Genomic DNA, 14,221 nt, shown 5'->3' on the forward strand with positions numbered 1-14,221 from the left:
CTATTCAGTACTTATTTATATCTATATTTTCATATTAAAAACTTTTCAATATTTAATCAAAGATATCTGTGTCAATTTCATTTTGAACATCCAGCAGTGTTCCTCACTAGCATTTGGTCTGCTACTACTATAATTTGAGGCCCTGACATCATTAGTGAAAGCCACTTGTAATAGGAAACTACAAATAATCTGTTTTCATCATTAGCTTTATGCTAGAGGAAACAGGATTTGAAGATATGAATGCAGGATGTAAAGACAATTACACTGCAACTACTTTAAAGAAAGTATACATATATAGGCAAAGTGATGAATTAACTTTTATTCTCCCCCCCCCCCCCCATTTTGTTACTTAATTTGATTTAAATGAATAATTAAGGAATTATAGATAACTTATATAGTCCACTAAAAACTAAATATATGATCACACCATCTAAGGTTTTGTTTAAATCACCCCAATCATTAAGGGCATGTCATTGATAACTTGTTGATAGTTTATTCAAGTGATTGTATTAATGAACTTGAGGTTGAGGGCCCTATTGTAGGAACACCAAAATGTGTCTGATACATTGACCTGCCAAACAATGATTACGACCCGTAGGGTAGCCAACTGAAGTATGACCTATGACACCAAACCCTCACTGTGTGTCTTATGCCTGGGGAGATTTTGATTACATTTTGATCAACAGGACTTGCCGACTCAAGACTATAGTGGTTGAGTTTGATATGATGTGAAAGCTAAAGTTGTTTTTGATTATTTTGATATTGAGATTTTCTCAAGTTGCAGCTCTTATCATTATCTTATGATTGTTTCTGGCAGGTGGGTCCATATTTCATCTGTTTATTTAGCGCTTTGAAACCTTTGTCTCTTGCGCTTTATAAATGTTATTTATTATTATTATTATTATTATATGCAAATAACCTGGTGTCTGTTTGATTAAGATGCAGCGTATTCTGTAAAAAATGGATATGATAATTGAAATAAGGATAATTCAATCATAAATTACATTTGATGTAAAACAAACAAAATATAGTACACTAGTAGTACACTAACTAGTACACTAATAATAAATCATATTAATATTGAACCATTAAAAAATGTATGAAAAGTTCAGTTAGTTAGTCAGTAGGTTAAATATTTTAAGGTGCACTTGCTGGTTTTAAAAAGCCCTAAAGCTATTGTTAATGTTACAGTGAAAAAAGTGCAAGTGACTTTAAAAACTGTGTTGCCCAAAGGAAAAAACCTATTTTTTGTTCAAACAATTTGTTTATTAGTTTTTAATATAACACACCTGATTGAATTCTTGCATCATGTGTCATTTAGAATTAGCCCTATCTCATGGAAAAGTGATATCTAATGGTGATAATGAATGGCTCTAATGTACGTTCACCTTTTTTTTGTTTTCTGTCATCGTGAGGCCGTCTTCAGGTCTGTTAGCGAAAGGCATTTGGAATCAAACTATAGAGTGCGCCGTCACGTCAAGAAGTCAGTGCAGGGGCCTCTGAGCAGGGCCGGGAAGGGAAAAGGCATTAAAATATGTCAAAAAAGGCTAAAAGCTCAAGAGATAAGATAATGAGTGAAAAATCACTGTGTGAACTTGCTATTTTTTTTGGCTTTCACACCAATCCCACCCTTTTCCACTTAAATTCCAAGTTTCCTGGACTTTTTGCATTCTCACTCCTGAGGACGATCAAAGCATATTGATCGAAACGTCAAGAAACTCAACAGTTTCTTTCAGAACTAATATATGTGGTGTACCGCAAACTTATATCAACATTTGATTTCGCCATGCAAACCTTCAAACAATATATAAATCAATCTTTCTATTTATTTTCAGATTTCGAATAGGCATTATTCCAAGCAAACAGAGCTTGATTTTATGTGATAATGTTTCTGCATCATCATTTTGTAGAAGACGTTTACCAGTTGTTATGAAGAAACTTAAGATGGCACAGGAAGTCAGTATGGCTGTACAGTTTATTGAACAGGGTCGTATCCTTTAACACACAATAACCATTTAATATTAGAAATTGAAATGTTGCAATTTCAGGAATGTATGTTTACGAATATTCTTGGGCTTGTTTCTGCTGCATCTGCAAGTATGGTATAAATACAGTATAATATGACATATTTTGACTACCTCAGTGTTAAATGAGACTTAAAATTATAATTTCATTATACAGATATATCTGCTGTACCTGTAAATGTGTCTTTATGATTTATATACTTTTTTTATGTTATTTTTCTGAATTCCTTGAAAGATGTTCGTGTTGGTCCTGATATTGTTTTAGATCCAGCATTTCTTGTAAGCAGGTAGGATATTTTATCATTCTTCTAAATTTTTCTGTAGATATAGTTGTTATGTATGACAAATATGGTACAGGATTAAAATTGGTGCAGTCGACCACAATTGGTTTTTACCAAGTTGGATAATCATTGGTACAGTCACATACGCCATTTTGGTGGGAAGAAAACTTAAAAGCATTGCAATGTATAGGAGATGCCGAAAAATAGGTAGCACTGTATTGTTTAAAACATGAACTGAAATGCAAGATAAACAAGAAATATTTCTTACAAAAACAGTTTTAACTAGATTTAATTCATCACTATAGACAGGCAGCCCAGAGACATTTGGTTAGATGAGCTAGGTACCAATATCTGACTAATTAAGTGTGTTGGGGGTCACTTGAAGTCAATGAAAATGGGAGTCTGCCGGGTACCCCCTGCTGCGTCTAGACCGAGGGGACTCCGAAAGGTGCTAAAAAATCGGCACCGGTTAGATGAGAGAGATACCACCTAATTTTATCACCATGGAATGCCCATTGGCATCCTTATACCAGTATCACAAACGACAGACTTTTTGTCTGCTGCAATAGGCCCGCCAGACCCCCCGAGGGAGGGCCTAAAATGGGGCTAGCATAGATGAATGAGGTACCACTCAAAATTAATGCCAAATGAACAAGTTGTGTTCGTACAATACTAAATGGATAACAACAGACTAATTGTCTGCTACACCGCAAGTACCAGACACCCTAAAGTTAGACTAGAGACCCCCCTTCCCCCAACTAGCCCAGCTTAGATATTGTAGATACCACCAGCAACCAATGTTATATGATGTAGCACATTGTAAGCAATACTAAATGACCTATTACAGACTATCTGTACACTGCCTTCAGTTTACAGCGAACCCCCCCCCCCCCCAACCGACTGCGAACCCCCATCCTCGACATCCCCAATACCTCATCACCCTCATCTCTGAAAATCCTCCAAATACGTGCCCCACAATACAAAAGGTTATTTGTAAATTGAAAAATTCGTAAACTCGTTGTGAATAACTCATACCGTCTAGACAAACGCGTACCTATTGTTTATCACTGCCAGTCAGCATGCTTAAAGAATGGAACGCTGCGGTTACCTACAATATTTATGTGTGAATATGAAGTATAGTGTATCATTATCATAGAGGATTATAGTGAATTTAATATATTACACTATAATATCTATGGTATCATGTACTGTAGTTTACATTAGGCCTATAGCATTCGATTATTTTTTCCTAGACCACCAGCCGATACGTAGGCCTACTCAACTGTATCAATTCCACCTATTTACATTGATATATTTAGTTTCCTCAACAAATTGCTGTAAATAAATACAGATAGAGCTATCAGGGGCAGTCGCAGGACTATTTTAAGAGGGTTGCTCAAAGACTCCAGGGCTGTAGACACTGAGTATTTGAGCAAGCAAATTGTTAAATGACACCCCTAGACGGCCGCAAATGGTACTCTCGCACGTAAAATTCATGATAAATTTGTTTTCGTTCAATGCGAACGTCACATGGAAGTCCCTGATGAAGGTACTTTTGGTACGGTAATGCATTCTAATAACTGTACTCAATTAATGTAAATTAATTATCAATTAATAATTTTAAAAAGTTATACAAAAAATATGAAGCTGTTGCTATAAATATATTGAGCAAAAGGTTAAATTGTATAATTTGGAATTCAGATATTCAAACCACAATTTCCAAAAATTCATTTTTATTTATCCACTATAAACTTTACAAAAGTGTTGTTTTAAACCACACTCCAAATAAAACAAAGAAAATAATGATAGGACATTTGCAGAAAGAAGCAAACTTTGCTCTGCTACCGGTATAACACGGTTCAAATTTCGGAACGTCTATAAATTAGGCCTACTACGGAAATTCGGCCTAATATTTACGAACGTACGGAAATGAAGATAAATAGGGTACTACACGCATCGGAAATACAAAACTATACGCACAATTATGATTTGGCCTAAAAATTGGCCTTAGATTATGAAAAACCCCCGGCCAAAACGCAATAATTATGGACAAATCGATTATTAGCCTTGTCAATATGCCTAATATTTAAAAGGGATGAATATAGGCTATATTTCGTTTGTCGATGAATTTTTGAATTCATGTGTGAATGATTGATCCATTAGAGGTAATCTGTGATGGCTCTAGTAACACTGCTATGCGTGGGTAATTTGTGAATAGCGTAGTATGCTACATACACAAGCCTAGATAGGGAAGATCTGTACTGTAGTTCATTGCGAGAGGAGGGGGAAGTCCGGTAATGTGTCATGAAAAATGTAACAAGCCAGAGATGAAATAAAATCACTAACATTTAGCGGATTGTCGTTGTTTTAGTCGTCGTCAGAAGTTTATCGACCGACATCTATTTCTCATGTGTAGTAGAGCGTTTCTTTGATTGAATAATGTTGTTTGTATTATAACACAAGTTCATTTTGGATTTTCAGTAAATTACCAATGGTTTATTCAAAGTCAAACTGTAACTAATCCCTCACTATTCAATCAAAATGTTATTGTTATACTACTATATTGTTGAAAAATGGATTGCGTGATATGAAAATGGATTGATAGTAAAACGTAATAAAGATACGTTCTTGTCTGGTTATTAGGTATTCATGCTCTGATGAAGCAGAGGATTATTTTTATAGCGTTCCATTTAAAATAAATGTTATTACAAAGATATATTTTGGTTGTGAAGGTCGTTTTAACAATTAGGCTAATATCAAAACATTCAACAATGATAAAAAGTACGATCGTTTTGTTCAATGGTAGCATGCTGCGCCAACTTGGTAATAATATAGACAATACTCACACAGATAATACAACTGAATAACCGATACTTGAGGTATAACAATAATGTAACTTTATTAACAAAGCAAACAGTAAACATTCGTATGTAGAACAACAACAACGAGGGGGCTCATATGGAGCGCCGTACGTGACATAACAGCCAAACTGGCGCTGCATGAGAGTGTTTTTCCGGCCAATTAGAGGTGCCATTTATCATGAATGTTATGTGCCCTGGCCTTGACCCTGGCAGACCCCTCTAAAGTTCGACTAGAGACCCCATTTACCCCAAGTATAGCCTACCTTAGATAGTGTAGATACCACCAGCAGCAAAAAAACCCACAAAACAACATGTTTAATCGAACTAACACCAAACAATTGAAAATATATCCCATCAATGACGATAAAATGACCATTACCATTCTAAAGGGAAAATAGTTTAAGAGTTTCACTTAAAACTTATATAAGCCAAATAATAAATACTTTTCAATGCATGAGATTGTTGGAATCTACCTATATTTTCAATTGTTTTGTGTTAGTTCGATTAAAGTTAAACTTTATTCAATTAAACATGTTGTTTTGGGTTTTTTTTGCTGCTGGTGGTATCTACAATATCTAAGGTAGGCTATACTTGGGGTAAATGGGGTCTCTAGTCGAACTTTAGAGGAGTCTGCCAGGGCCAAGGCAGTGTACAGATAGTCTGTAATAGGTCATTTGGTATTGCTTACAATGTGCTAAATCATATAACATTGGTTGCTGGTGGTATCTACAATATCTAAGCTGGGCTAGTTGGGGAAAGGGGGGTCTCTAGTCTAACTTTAGAGGGGTCTGCCAGGGCCAAGGCAGTGTACAGATAGTCTGTAATAGGTCATTTGGTATTGCTTACATTGTGCTAAATCATATAAAATTGGTTGCTGGTGGTATCTACAATATCTAGGCTGTGCTAGTTGGGGGAAGGGGGGTCTCTAGTCTAACTTTAGGGAGTCTGGCACTTGCGGTGCAGCAGACAATTAGTCTGTTGTTATCCATTTCGTATTGTATGAACACAACTTGTTCATTTGGCATTAATTTTGAGTGGTACCTCACTCATCTATGCTAGCCCCATTTTAGGCCCTCCCTCGGAGGGTCTGGCGGGCCTATTGCAGCAGACAAAAAGTCTGTCGTTTGTGATACTGGTATAAGGATGCCAATGGGCATCCCATGGTGGTAAAATTAGGTGGTACTCTCTCATCTAACCGGTGCCGATTTTTTTAGCACATTTCGGGGTCCCCCCGGTCTAGACGCAGCAGGGGGCACCCGGCAGACTCCCATTTTCATTGACTTCAAGTGACCCCCAACACACTTAAATAGTCAGATATTGGTACCTAGCTCATCTAACCAAATGTCTCTGGGCTGCCGGTCTACTATGGTGAATTATAGGTTATATGCATTTGATTTTTTAAAAGATATATTGATTTTGTCATGGTATTTAATTATTTATAATATATAGGATCTTGGTAGCGCACGTAAAATAGCCAGTATCCCTGCACTGTGGGCTAAACGGACATTGTGACGTCATCGTATGTCCACTGGAATATAAAATATAGGATATTTGTCTCTTTCGTTATTGCTCATCACATTCAATAGAGCGCATCTCGCTTCCGTATTCCATTTCCCTTAAGATTTTAATACTGTGTAGGTCAATCAACTATCTTTCGCATGAGTTAAAAATATTTTAATTTTTATGACGTCATCATGTCTAAAAATGTAAATAACGTGGGTCACTTATTTTCATCTTTACAGTATAAATTTCAATCTGTTATAGCTTGTCAGAAAAAAAAAAGATAAATCATGATTAAAACATTTTTGGAAGCTATTGGATTGTAGATACAAATTCATGTGAACATTTTGCCAATCAGATGTTGCAGGGATGTGAATTTTCAGTGGTTTCCGCGATTTCTGGGTTTTTTACACGTTTTTAAAAGGTCTCGTAAGTCCTACGAATCCGTCGAGAAAATTTTAGGGGGGTACGGTTAGGTAACGAACAAAAAATCCCGCAATTATTTATCTTAAATAACGTCGATCCTAGCACTTCCTGTATCTTCCAACCTATCTATTTTGGTGGCATAATAATTGGCGTTCATATTTTAATGAATAACAAATTTAATAATAATTTTATAATGTAAAATAACCCTTTTTAAAAAGTAATTGTCGAACATTTTCTAAACAAATTAAATGAAGGTGATGATTTTATTTTTATTTATTTATTTAAAACATATTCAAAGAGGATAAAAACATATCAGGTATAGATGTAGCACCTGTTTTACATATGGTCCTGTTTATAGAAAATAGAAGGTAATAATAAAAACATGTATAAAATATTCTTAAGGCTACGGTCACACTACAACCCCAAGCCTGGCACGACTCACCGCGATTGAGATTTCAAACCGGGCTTGAGTTTATTGGGCGGTCACACTATTCGAATTCTGTTGGGTTGTCCTCCGAACGAAACCGGAAATCAGTCAGCTAGCTAAATAAATTAAGTGAGCCAATCTGTAGTACATACTTACAATTTTATTTAGAATTCACTAGGCCTATGCATTTTGTTGTTACTGTAGATGATTTAAATTTAAAATATATGTAATCGACTGATTGTAAGCATAATATTAATATAGGCCTGCCGCCACAGACAGAGTAGGCTAGCAGATTCTAGTTTCGTCTTAAATTCAACCACTAGATGACAGACAATGCACAGCGTACAAAATGCCGGTGATAGTTACGAAGGACCTCAGATTACAAGAAGAAAAATTAATGCACAAATCTCTTTAATATCTTCACCTCAACCAAAACCCGACGAAACGATCCACGAAAAAAAGGCATGTGGATATCCATCCACTAAAATTCCCAATAAACAACACAGAGTTGATGACTGTGATTGGCCAGATTCCAAAAAATAATGTCAATCCCGGTCACGCTAAGGTCAACTCAGGGTCCATCTGGGTTGAGTTGCCTGGATTGAAATCGATTTCAAGCCAGGCGCGAGTCGATCCACGTTCGGTCACACTACAAAAATCTCAATTGCGGTGAGTCGCGCCAGGCTTGAGGCTGTAGTGTGACCGTAGCCTAAAACTTGTAAAAACAGTAAAAATAACATTATGTACATTTATGATAAAAGGTGAAAATACAAAAAGAACTAGATTTGAACTCGTCACTACGGACGAGTTAGGTTATCCGCAGCGCAAACGCCACGTGCACGTCATACGTTAGAATATTACGCGCAGAAAAACGATCATGCCATTGGAAAAATGTTAGTGCGCTCTCTATTTTGTGTCACGTCTAAGTATATACAGTACACTATATACTGTATACGTACTACATACAGTGCAGTATAGGTGAAAATAAGTGACCAAAGTTTTTGACGCTTTTGCACATGATGACGTCATAACAATTTTAAAAATTGTAAATCATGCGAAAAATAATTGATTGACCTAGACCCCATTTACACTTTCGTTTGGGTCCAGGGCCGGTCCTGGGCCGGTTGCAAAATATTTACTTTTTAGGCCGGCCCAGAGCGTTTACACTACCGACGCAGATTACTGGTCGTAAATAATTTTATCGGAAGTACCATTGCATGCTGGGATACGAAGTACAGTTTGTTTACATTTTTCTCGCTCGATGTCAATTCAACTTTCCGCGCGAACCGACCATTTTATATTTATACTGTTGTTGTTTTTTGTCCCGTCCCGTTAAAAAACAAAATGAACCCCACTGTTTTATATATATGGCTGTATTTTATGTATATGCGAAACAAGCGGAGGAATACTTTATTGAAAGAAGTCACAGATGAGGATAATGAAGAGGAGGTTCATTTTACAAAATATCAAGATCGTGTTCCCGAGCAACCCAAGTACCTCCTCGTATGTCCAATTGGAACCACGATTTTCAGACATCTTATAAAAATTGGTACAAATAAATTTAACTACGGAATATAAATGATGAAGAAAACAAATTGTCGCGCGAAAAAGAAGGTATGTACCAGAATGTCGGATCGTCATAACAACCACCTCATAAAAAGGTCAAACGTTGTTCACGGTTCACTGCGTAAGCCGGCCCAAAACGTAAAAGCCGCTCCTGAACCTACCTGGAGAGGTGGCCCAGATCTGCGTCCGGCCCAGGGCCGGCCTAACTTTTTGGAGTATTTACACTTATCAATTGCCGACCCAGGGCCGACCCAGGGCCGGCCTAAATCGTAAGTGTAAATGGGGTCCTAGACAATATAAAAAAATGGAGGGAAATGGAATATGGATAAGTGGAGATGCGCTCTATTTAATGTGATGAGCTATGACGAAAGATACAAAAATCCTATATTTTATATTCGAGTGGCCATACGATGACGTCATAATGTCCGTTTAGCCATATTGATTCATGATTCGATATTTACAACTCATCTACTTCCAGAATATGTAATTTTAAAAAAAGTTCACCAAGTAGTTTAAAATCTATGACTGTTTAAAAAAAGGCATAATTTTGACGAATTTTTGAATATTTTCATCAAAAACGCGCGCAAATTGTCCAATTCGACGTGCTCGTATGACGTTAAATTATGTCGGAATTGTTTAAAAGTTGGTAAAATTACTAGAAAAGGCTGAAAAAACTAAAATCACGCAAAAAAATCTGTTTTTAACGCTACGTGCGCACCGCGCGCGTAATTTTTTGCGCGCACGTGGGAATTTTTGACATGCTTAAAATGACATGAAACGCGTAGAAAGTTGATTAGAAATTGATTTTTCGCATTTTGAAATTTTAAACGCGCGTGCGCACGTAACTTTCTATAAAACATGCCATTTTTAATCCATAGAAAGTTTGCCCTTGACATGACTTAAATTTTCACCTAGTGTCAATACAAAATGACTTTTGGTTTTTAATCTATGATCAATCATTGAAATTCATAAAATCGCGCGTAAGTCACGTTGCGCAACTCTAAAATCATAAAACAAAGTGTCTTGCACATCTACAGTTAGAGGTCAATCTTCTGACAAAGTTATATAATCTTATGTTAGCAAGAATTAGAGATATGCTGCCAACAAAATTCTGGGAAAGAAAGAAGAATATAGAAAAAAAAAAAAAAAAAGAAAAAAAAAGATCCTGACAATAACAAGGGGTTATCCGCCAAGTGCGGATAACCAATTATCCGCCAAGTGCGGATAACCAATAAAACAAATTTGTAAATGACTTAATCACAGAGAGTGACTGAAAACAGAGGCAATAAAATATTTTAAAAAGACAATTTCTAAATGAATTCCCTAATACAATCATCAATAAAACTTTCCTTTAGCTGGTGTTGATTTTTTATTTATTATATAAAGCTATTGGTGTTTCTCCATTAGTTGGACCTTTTACTACTTAGCGGCGGATTGTTCTACATTAACGTTTTTTTCTCCGACATTAGAGGTTCAAACATGCATTCTTCTTTTTCATTTTAAAGAACGAAAGTTTTAAAAATGAACTTCTCTGGACTAACTAGTAATCTGTACTAAAAAGAAATCAATATGGTAATGGTAATACATTAATAGATTGTTACAAATTTTTATTTTTGTTCAGGAATATGGAAGATTTTATCACATGGACAGACACATCTAAAATTAAGAAACATGTAATGATGTACAATGAAAAGGTAAGGACATAATAGATAGAAAAACGATTATACCAATGTGACTGAAGAAAAAAAAATATTAGTGTGCCCTCTATTTTGTGTCTAAGTATATACATTATACACTATATACTGTATACATACAGAATAGGTGAAAATAACGGGACCCGCCTTTTATTCCAATTTTTAACATGATGACGTCATCAAAATGAAACATGTAGATAGCAATTTTGGAAGGGAATTATCTGAGCAACAACATATCAACGTGTTGAAGAAATATACGTAGAATATGAAAGCACGTTCTTGTAAATGTCATGAACTATGATGCAAAATATGAAAATATGACTTTTATAATTGAACTGGCCATATGATGACGTTACCATTCAACAGTTATTCACGCTTTTGCACATGATGATGTCATCAAAATTTTTAAGACAGTAAATCATGCGAAAGATAATTGATTAATATATCAAAATATGGGGAAAATGGAATACGGATAATTAAATGTGATGAGCTATGACGAAAGAGACAAAAATCCTATATTTTATATTCGAGTGGCCATACGATGACGTCACAATGTCCAGTTAGCCATATTGATGCATGATCGATATCTACAACTCATCAACTTCCAGAATATGTAATAAAAATAAACTTCACCGTTTAGTTTAGAAACTATGACTGTTTAGGCATAATTTTGACAAAAACATTTGCACGCACATGGATATTTTTACATGCTTAAAATGACATGAAACGCGTAGAAATTGATTTTTCACATTCTAAAATTTTAATTGCACACTTAACTTTCTGTGAAACATGACACTATGTCGGTCTGTTGGTCAGTAAACACTAACTTGAGCACGCGACTGCAGCCATGTATATGGTCTTGTTTTTCTACAGAAAGTTAATACATGATATAAATTACACTTTTGCTAAGTTTCAATTTAAATTGTATGGTTTCCGATCATGTTATGTCATATAACAAAGTTTCTTGCACATCTATAGATAGAGATTAATCTGACAAAGTTATACAATCTTATGTAATATAATTAGAGATATGCTGCAAACAAAATTCGTGGAAAGAAAAAAGATAAAACTAGACATGTAACTCGTCACTTCGACAAGTTAGTTATTCGCACCACACAAACGCCACGTGCACGTCATACGTTGACATTTTGCACACAGAATAAGGTTATGGCATTATGACCTGAACTGAAGAATATGATATGCTGTTTAGTGCTGAATTCTGTCAATTTTTTGTCATATAGTATATACAGTGCAAACGGTATAATCTGTATACATATTACATACAGTGTAGAATAGGTGAAATTACGGGACCAGCTATTTATTCCAATTTTTAACATGGCGACGGTATCAAAATGAAACACTAAGATAGCAATTTCGGAAGGAAATTATCTCAGCAACAACATATTAACGTGTAGAAGAAATTTGAATACGTAAAATGTAGATGCGCGCTCTTTTAAATGTGATGAACTATGACGCAAAATATGAAAATACGACTTTTTATATTCAACTGGCCATATGATGACGTCACATCTGATTGGCAAAATGTTCACATGAATTCGTATCTACAATCCAATAGCTTCCAGAAAACGTTTTAATCATGATTATCACTTTATTCTGATGAGCTATAACCGATTGAAATTTACTGTAAAGATGAAAATAAGTGACCCACGTTAAAATATTTTTAACTCATGCGAAAAATAGTCCATTGACCTAGAAAATATCAAAATCGGGGTGAAAACGGTAAACGGATAAGTGGAGATGCGCTCTATTAAATGTGATGCGCTATGACGAAAGCTACAAAAATCCTATATTTTATATTTGGGTGGCCATACGATGACGTCACAATGTCCTGTTAGCCATATTAATGCATGATTCCATATCTACAACTTATCATCTTCCTGGATATGTAATTAAAAAAAAGTTCACCTCGTAGTTTAGAATCTATGATTGTTTAAAAAATTTTTGAACTTTTTCATTAAAAACGCACATAAATTATCCAATTCAACGTGCCTGTATGACGTAATTTTAAGTCAAAATTGTTTAAAAGTTGGTAAAATTACTATAAAAGGCTGGAAAAACATAAATCACAAAAAAAAAATTGTTTTCAACGCTACGTTCGCACCATGCGCGTACAAAAATGCGCCCGCGTGGGAATTTTTTACATGCTCAAAATAACATGAAACACGTAGAAAGTTGATTAGAAATTGATTTTTCGCATTATGAAATTGTAAACGTGCGTGCGCGCGTAACTTCGTGTGAAACATGCCATTTTTTCTCCACAGTCAGCTAGCGCAAGATATAAATTAAACTTTTGTTAAGTTTCAATTTACGCTGTTATATGGTTTTCGATATATATTAAAAACGCGAAATTCATAAAAACACGCGTAAGTCACGTTGCGCATTTCTGACGTAATTCACAATAGCAGGTGCACAACTTCACGTGAATGCCCACATGTTGACAAAGTTATAAAATGTTATGTTTACACGTTTTTGAGATATGCGTGACACAAAAATGACAGAAAGAAAGAAGAATACAGAAAAACTAGATTTGAACTCGTCACTTTGACGAGTTCGGGTTATCCGCGCAAACGCAACATGCACATACGTTTAAAATATATGAACGCCAACAATTATTATGCCATCCTATGACATGAATTAAATATGTTTACAGTGCTGAATTGTACCTATTTTGTAGCATACAGCATATTACAGTATTTACAGAATACATTGTATGTTATATACAGTGCAGCATAGACGAAATTACGAGACCCATCTTTTAAATCCAATTATTAACACGATGACGTCATCAAATTGACATATAAAGATAACAATTTTTGAAGATAATTATCTAAATAATTACATTAATATAAATTTGAAGAATTTTGAGCACGTAAAAGTGAGATGCGCTCTCGTTTAAATGCAATGAACTTTTACGCAAGAGATGAAAATATGACTTTTTGAATTCAACTGCCCATATGATGACGTCACAACATCTGATTGGCAAAATATTCACATGAATTTGTATCTACAATCCAATAGCTTCCAGAAAACGTTTTAATCATGATTATCACTTTTTATTCTGACGAGTTAAAACAGATTGACATTTACTGTAAAGATGAAAATAGGTGACCCACGTTATTTACATTTTTAGACATGATGACGTCATAAAAATTAAAATATTTTTAACTCATGTGAAAGATAGTTGATTGACCTAGACAGTATTAAAATATATGAGGAAATGGAATACGTATAAGTGAGATGCGCTCTATTTAATGTAATGAGCAATAATGAAATAGTCAAAAATCCAATATTTTACATTCGTGTGGCCATACGATGACGTCATAACATCCGAGGGGTAAAGATTCTGCATGAATTCATATCTACAACATATCTGCTTCTATATTAAATAAAAAAAATTGGGGGTAACGGTTGATCCTGAGGA

At 35.1% G+C, this 14,221-nt stretch overlaps 1 protein-coding gene across 3 annotated transcripts in view; it reads left to right on the forward strand.

Annotated features, from left to right (window-relative positions):
• The window catches only part of LOC144836937 (U3 small nucleolar ribonucleoprotein IMP3-like), a 59,356-nt gene that overhangs the window by 25,000 nt on the left and 20,135 nt on the right, over nt 1-14,221 (forward strand). For 2 of the 3 annotated variants that reach the window (XM_078691882.1, XM_078691885.1), the window contains 3 exons: nt 1,836-1,990; nt 2,260-2,311; nt 10,707-10,779. In XM_078691882.1, the coding sequence (XP_078548008.1) occupies nt 1,836-1,990; nt 2,260-2,311; nt 10,707-10,779 (280 nt within the window). The remainder of the gene's footprint in view (nt 1-1,835; nt 1,991-2,259; nt 2,312-10,706; nt 10,780-14,221) is intronic. The other variant, XM_078691884.1, reaches the window with a different exon arrangement.

This window comes from Antedon bifida, chromosome 3, assembly GCF_963402885.1.
Source record: "Antedon bifida chromosome 3, ecAntBifi1.1, whole genome shotgun sequence".
NCBI lineage: Eukaryota > Metazoa > Echinodermata > Crinoidea > Comatulida > Antedonidae > Antedon > Antedon bifida.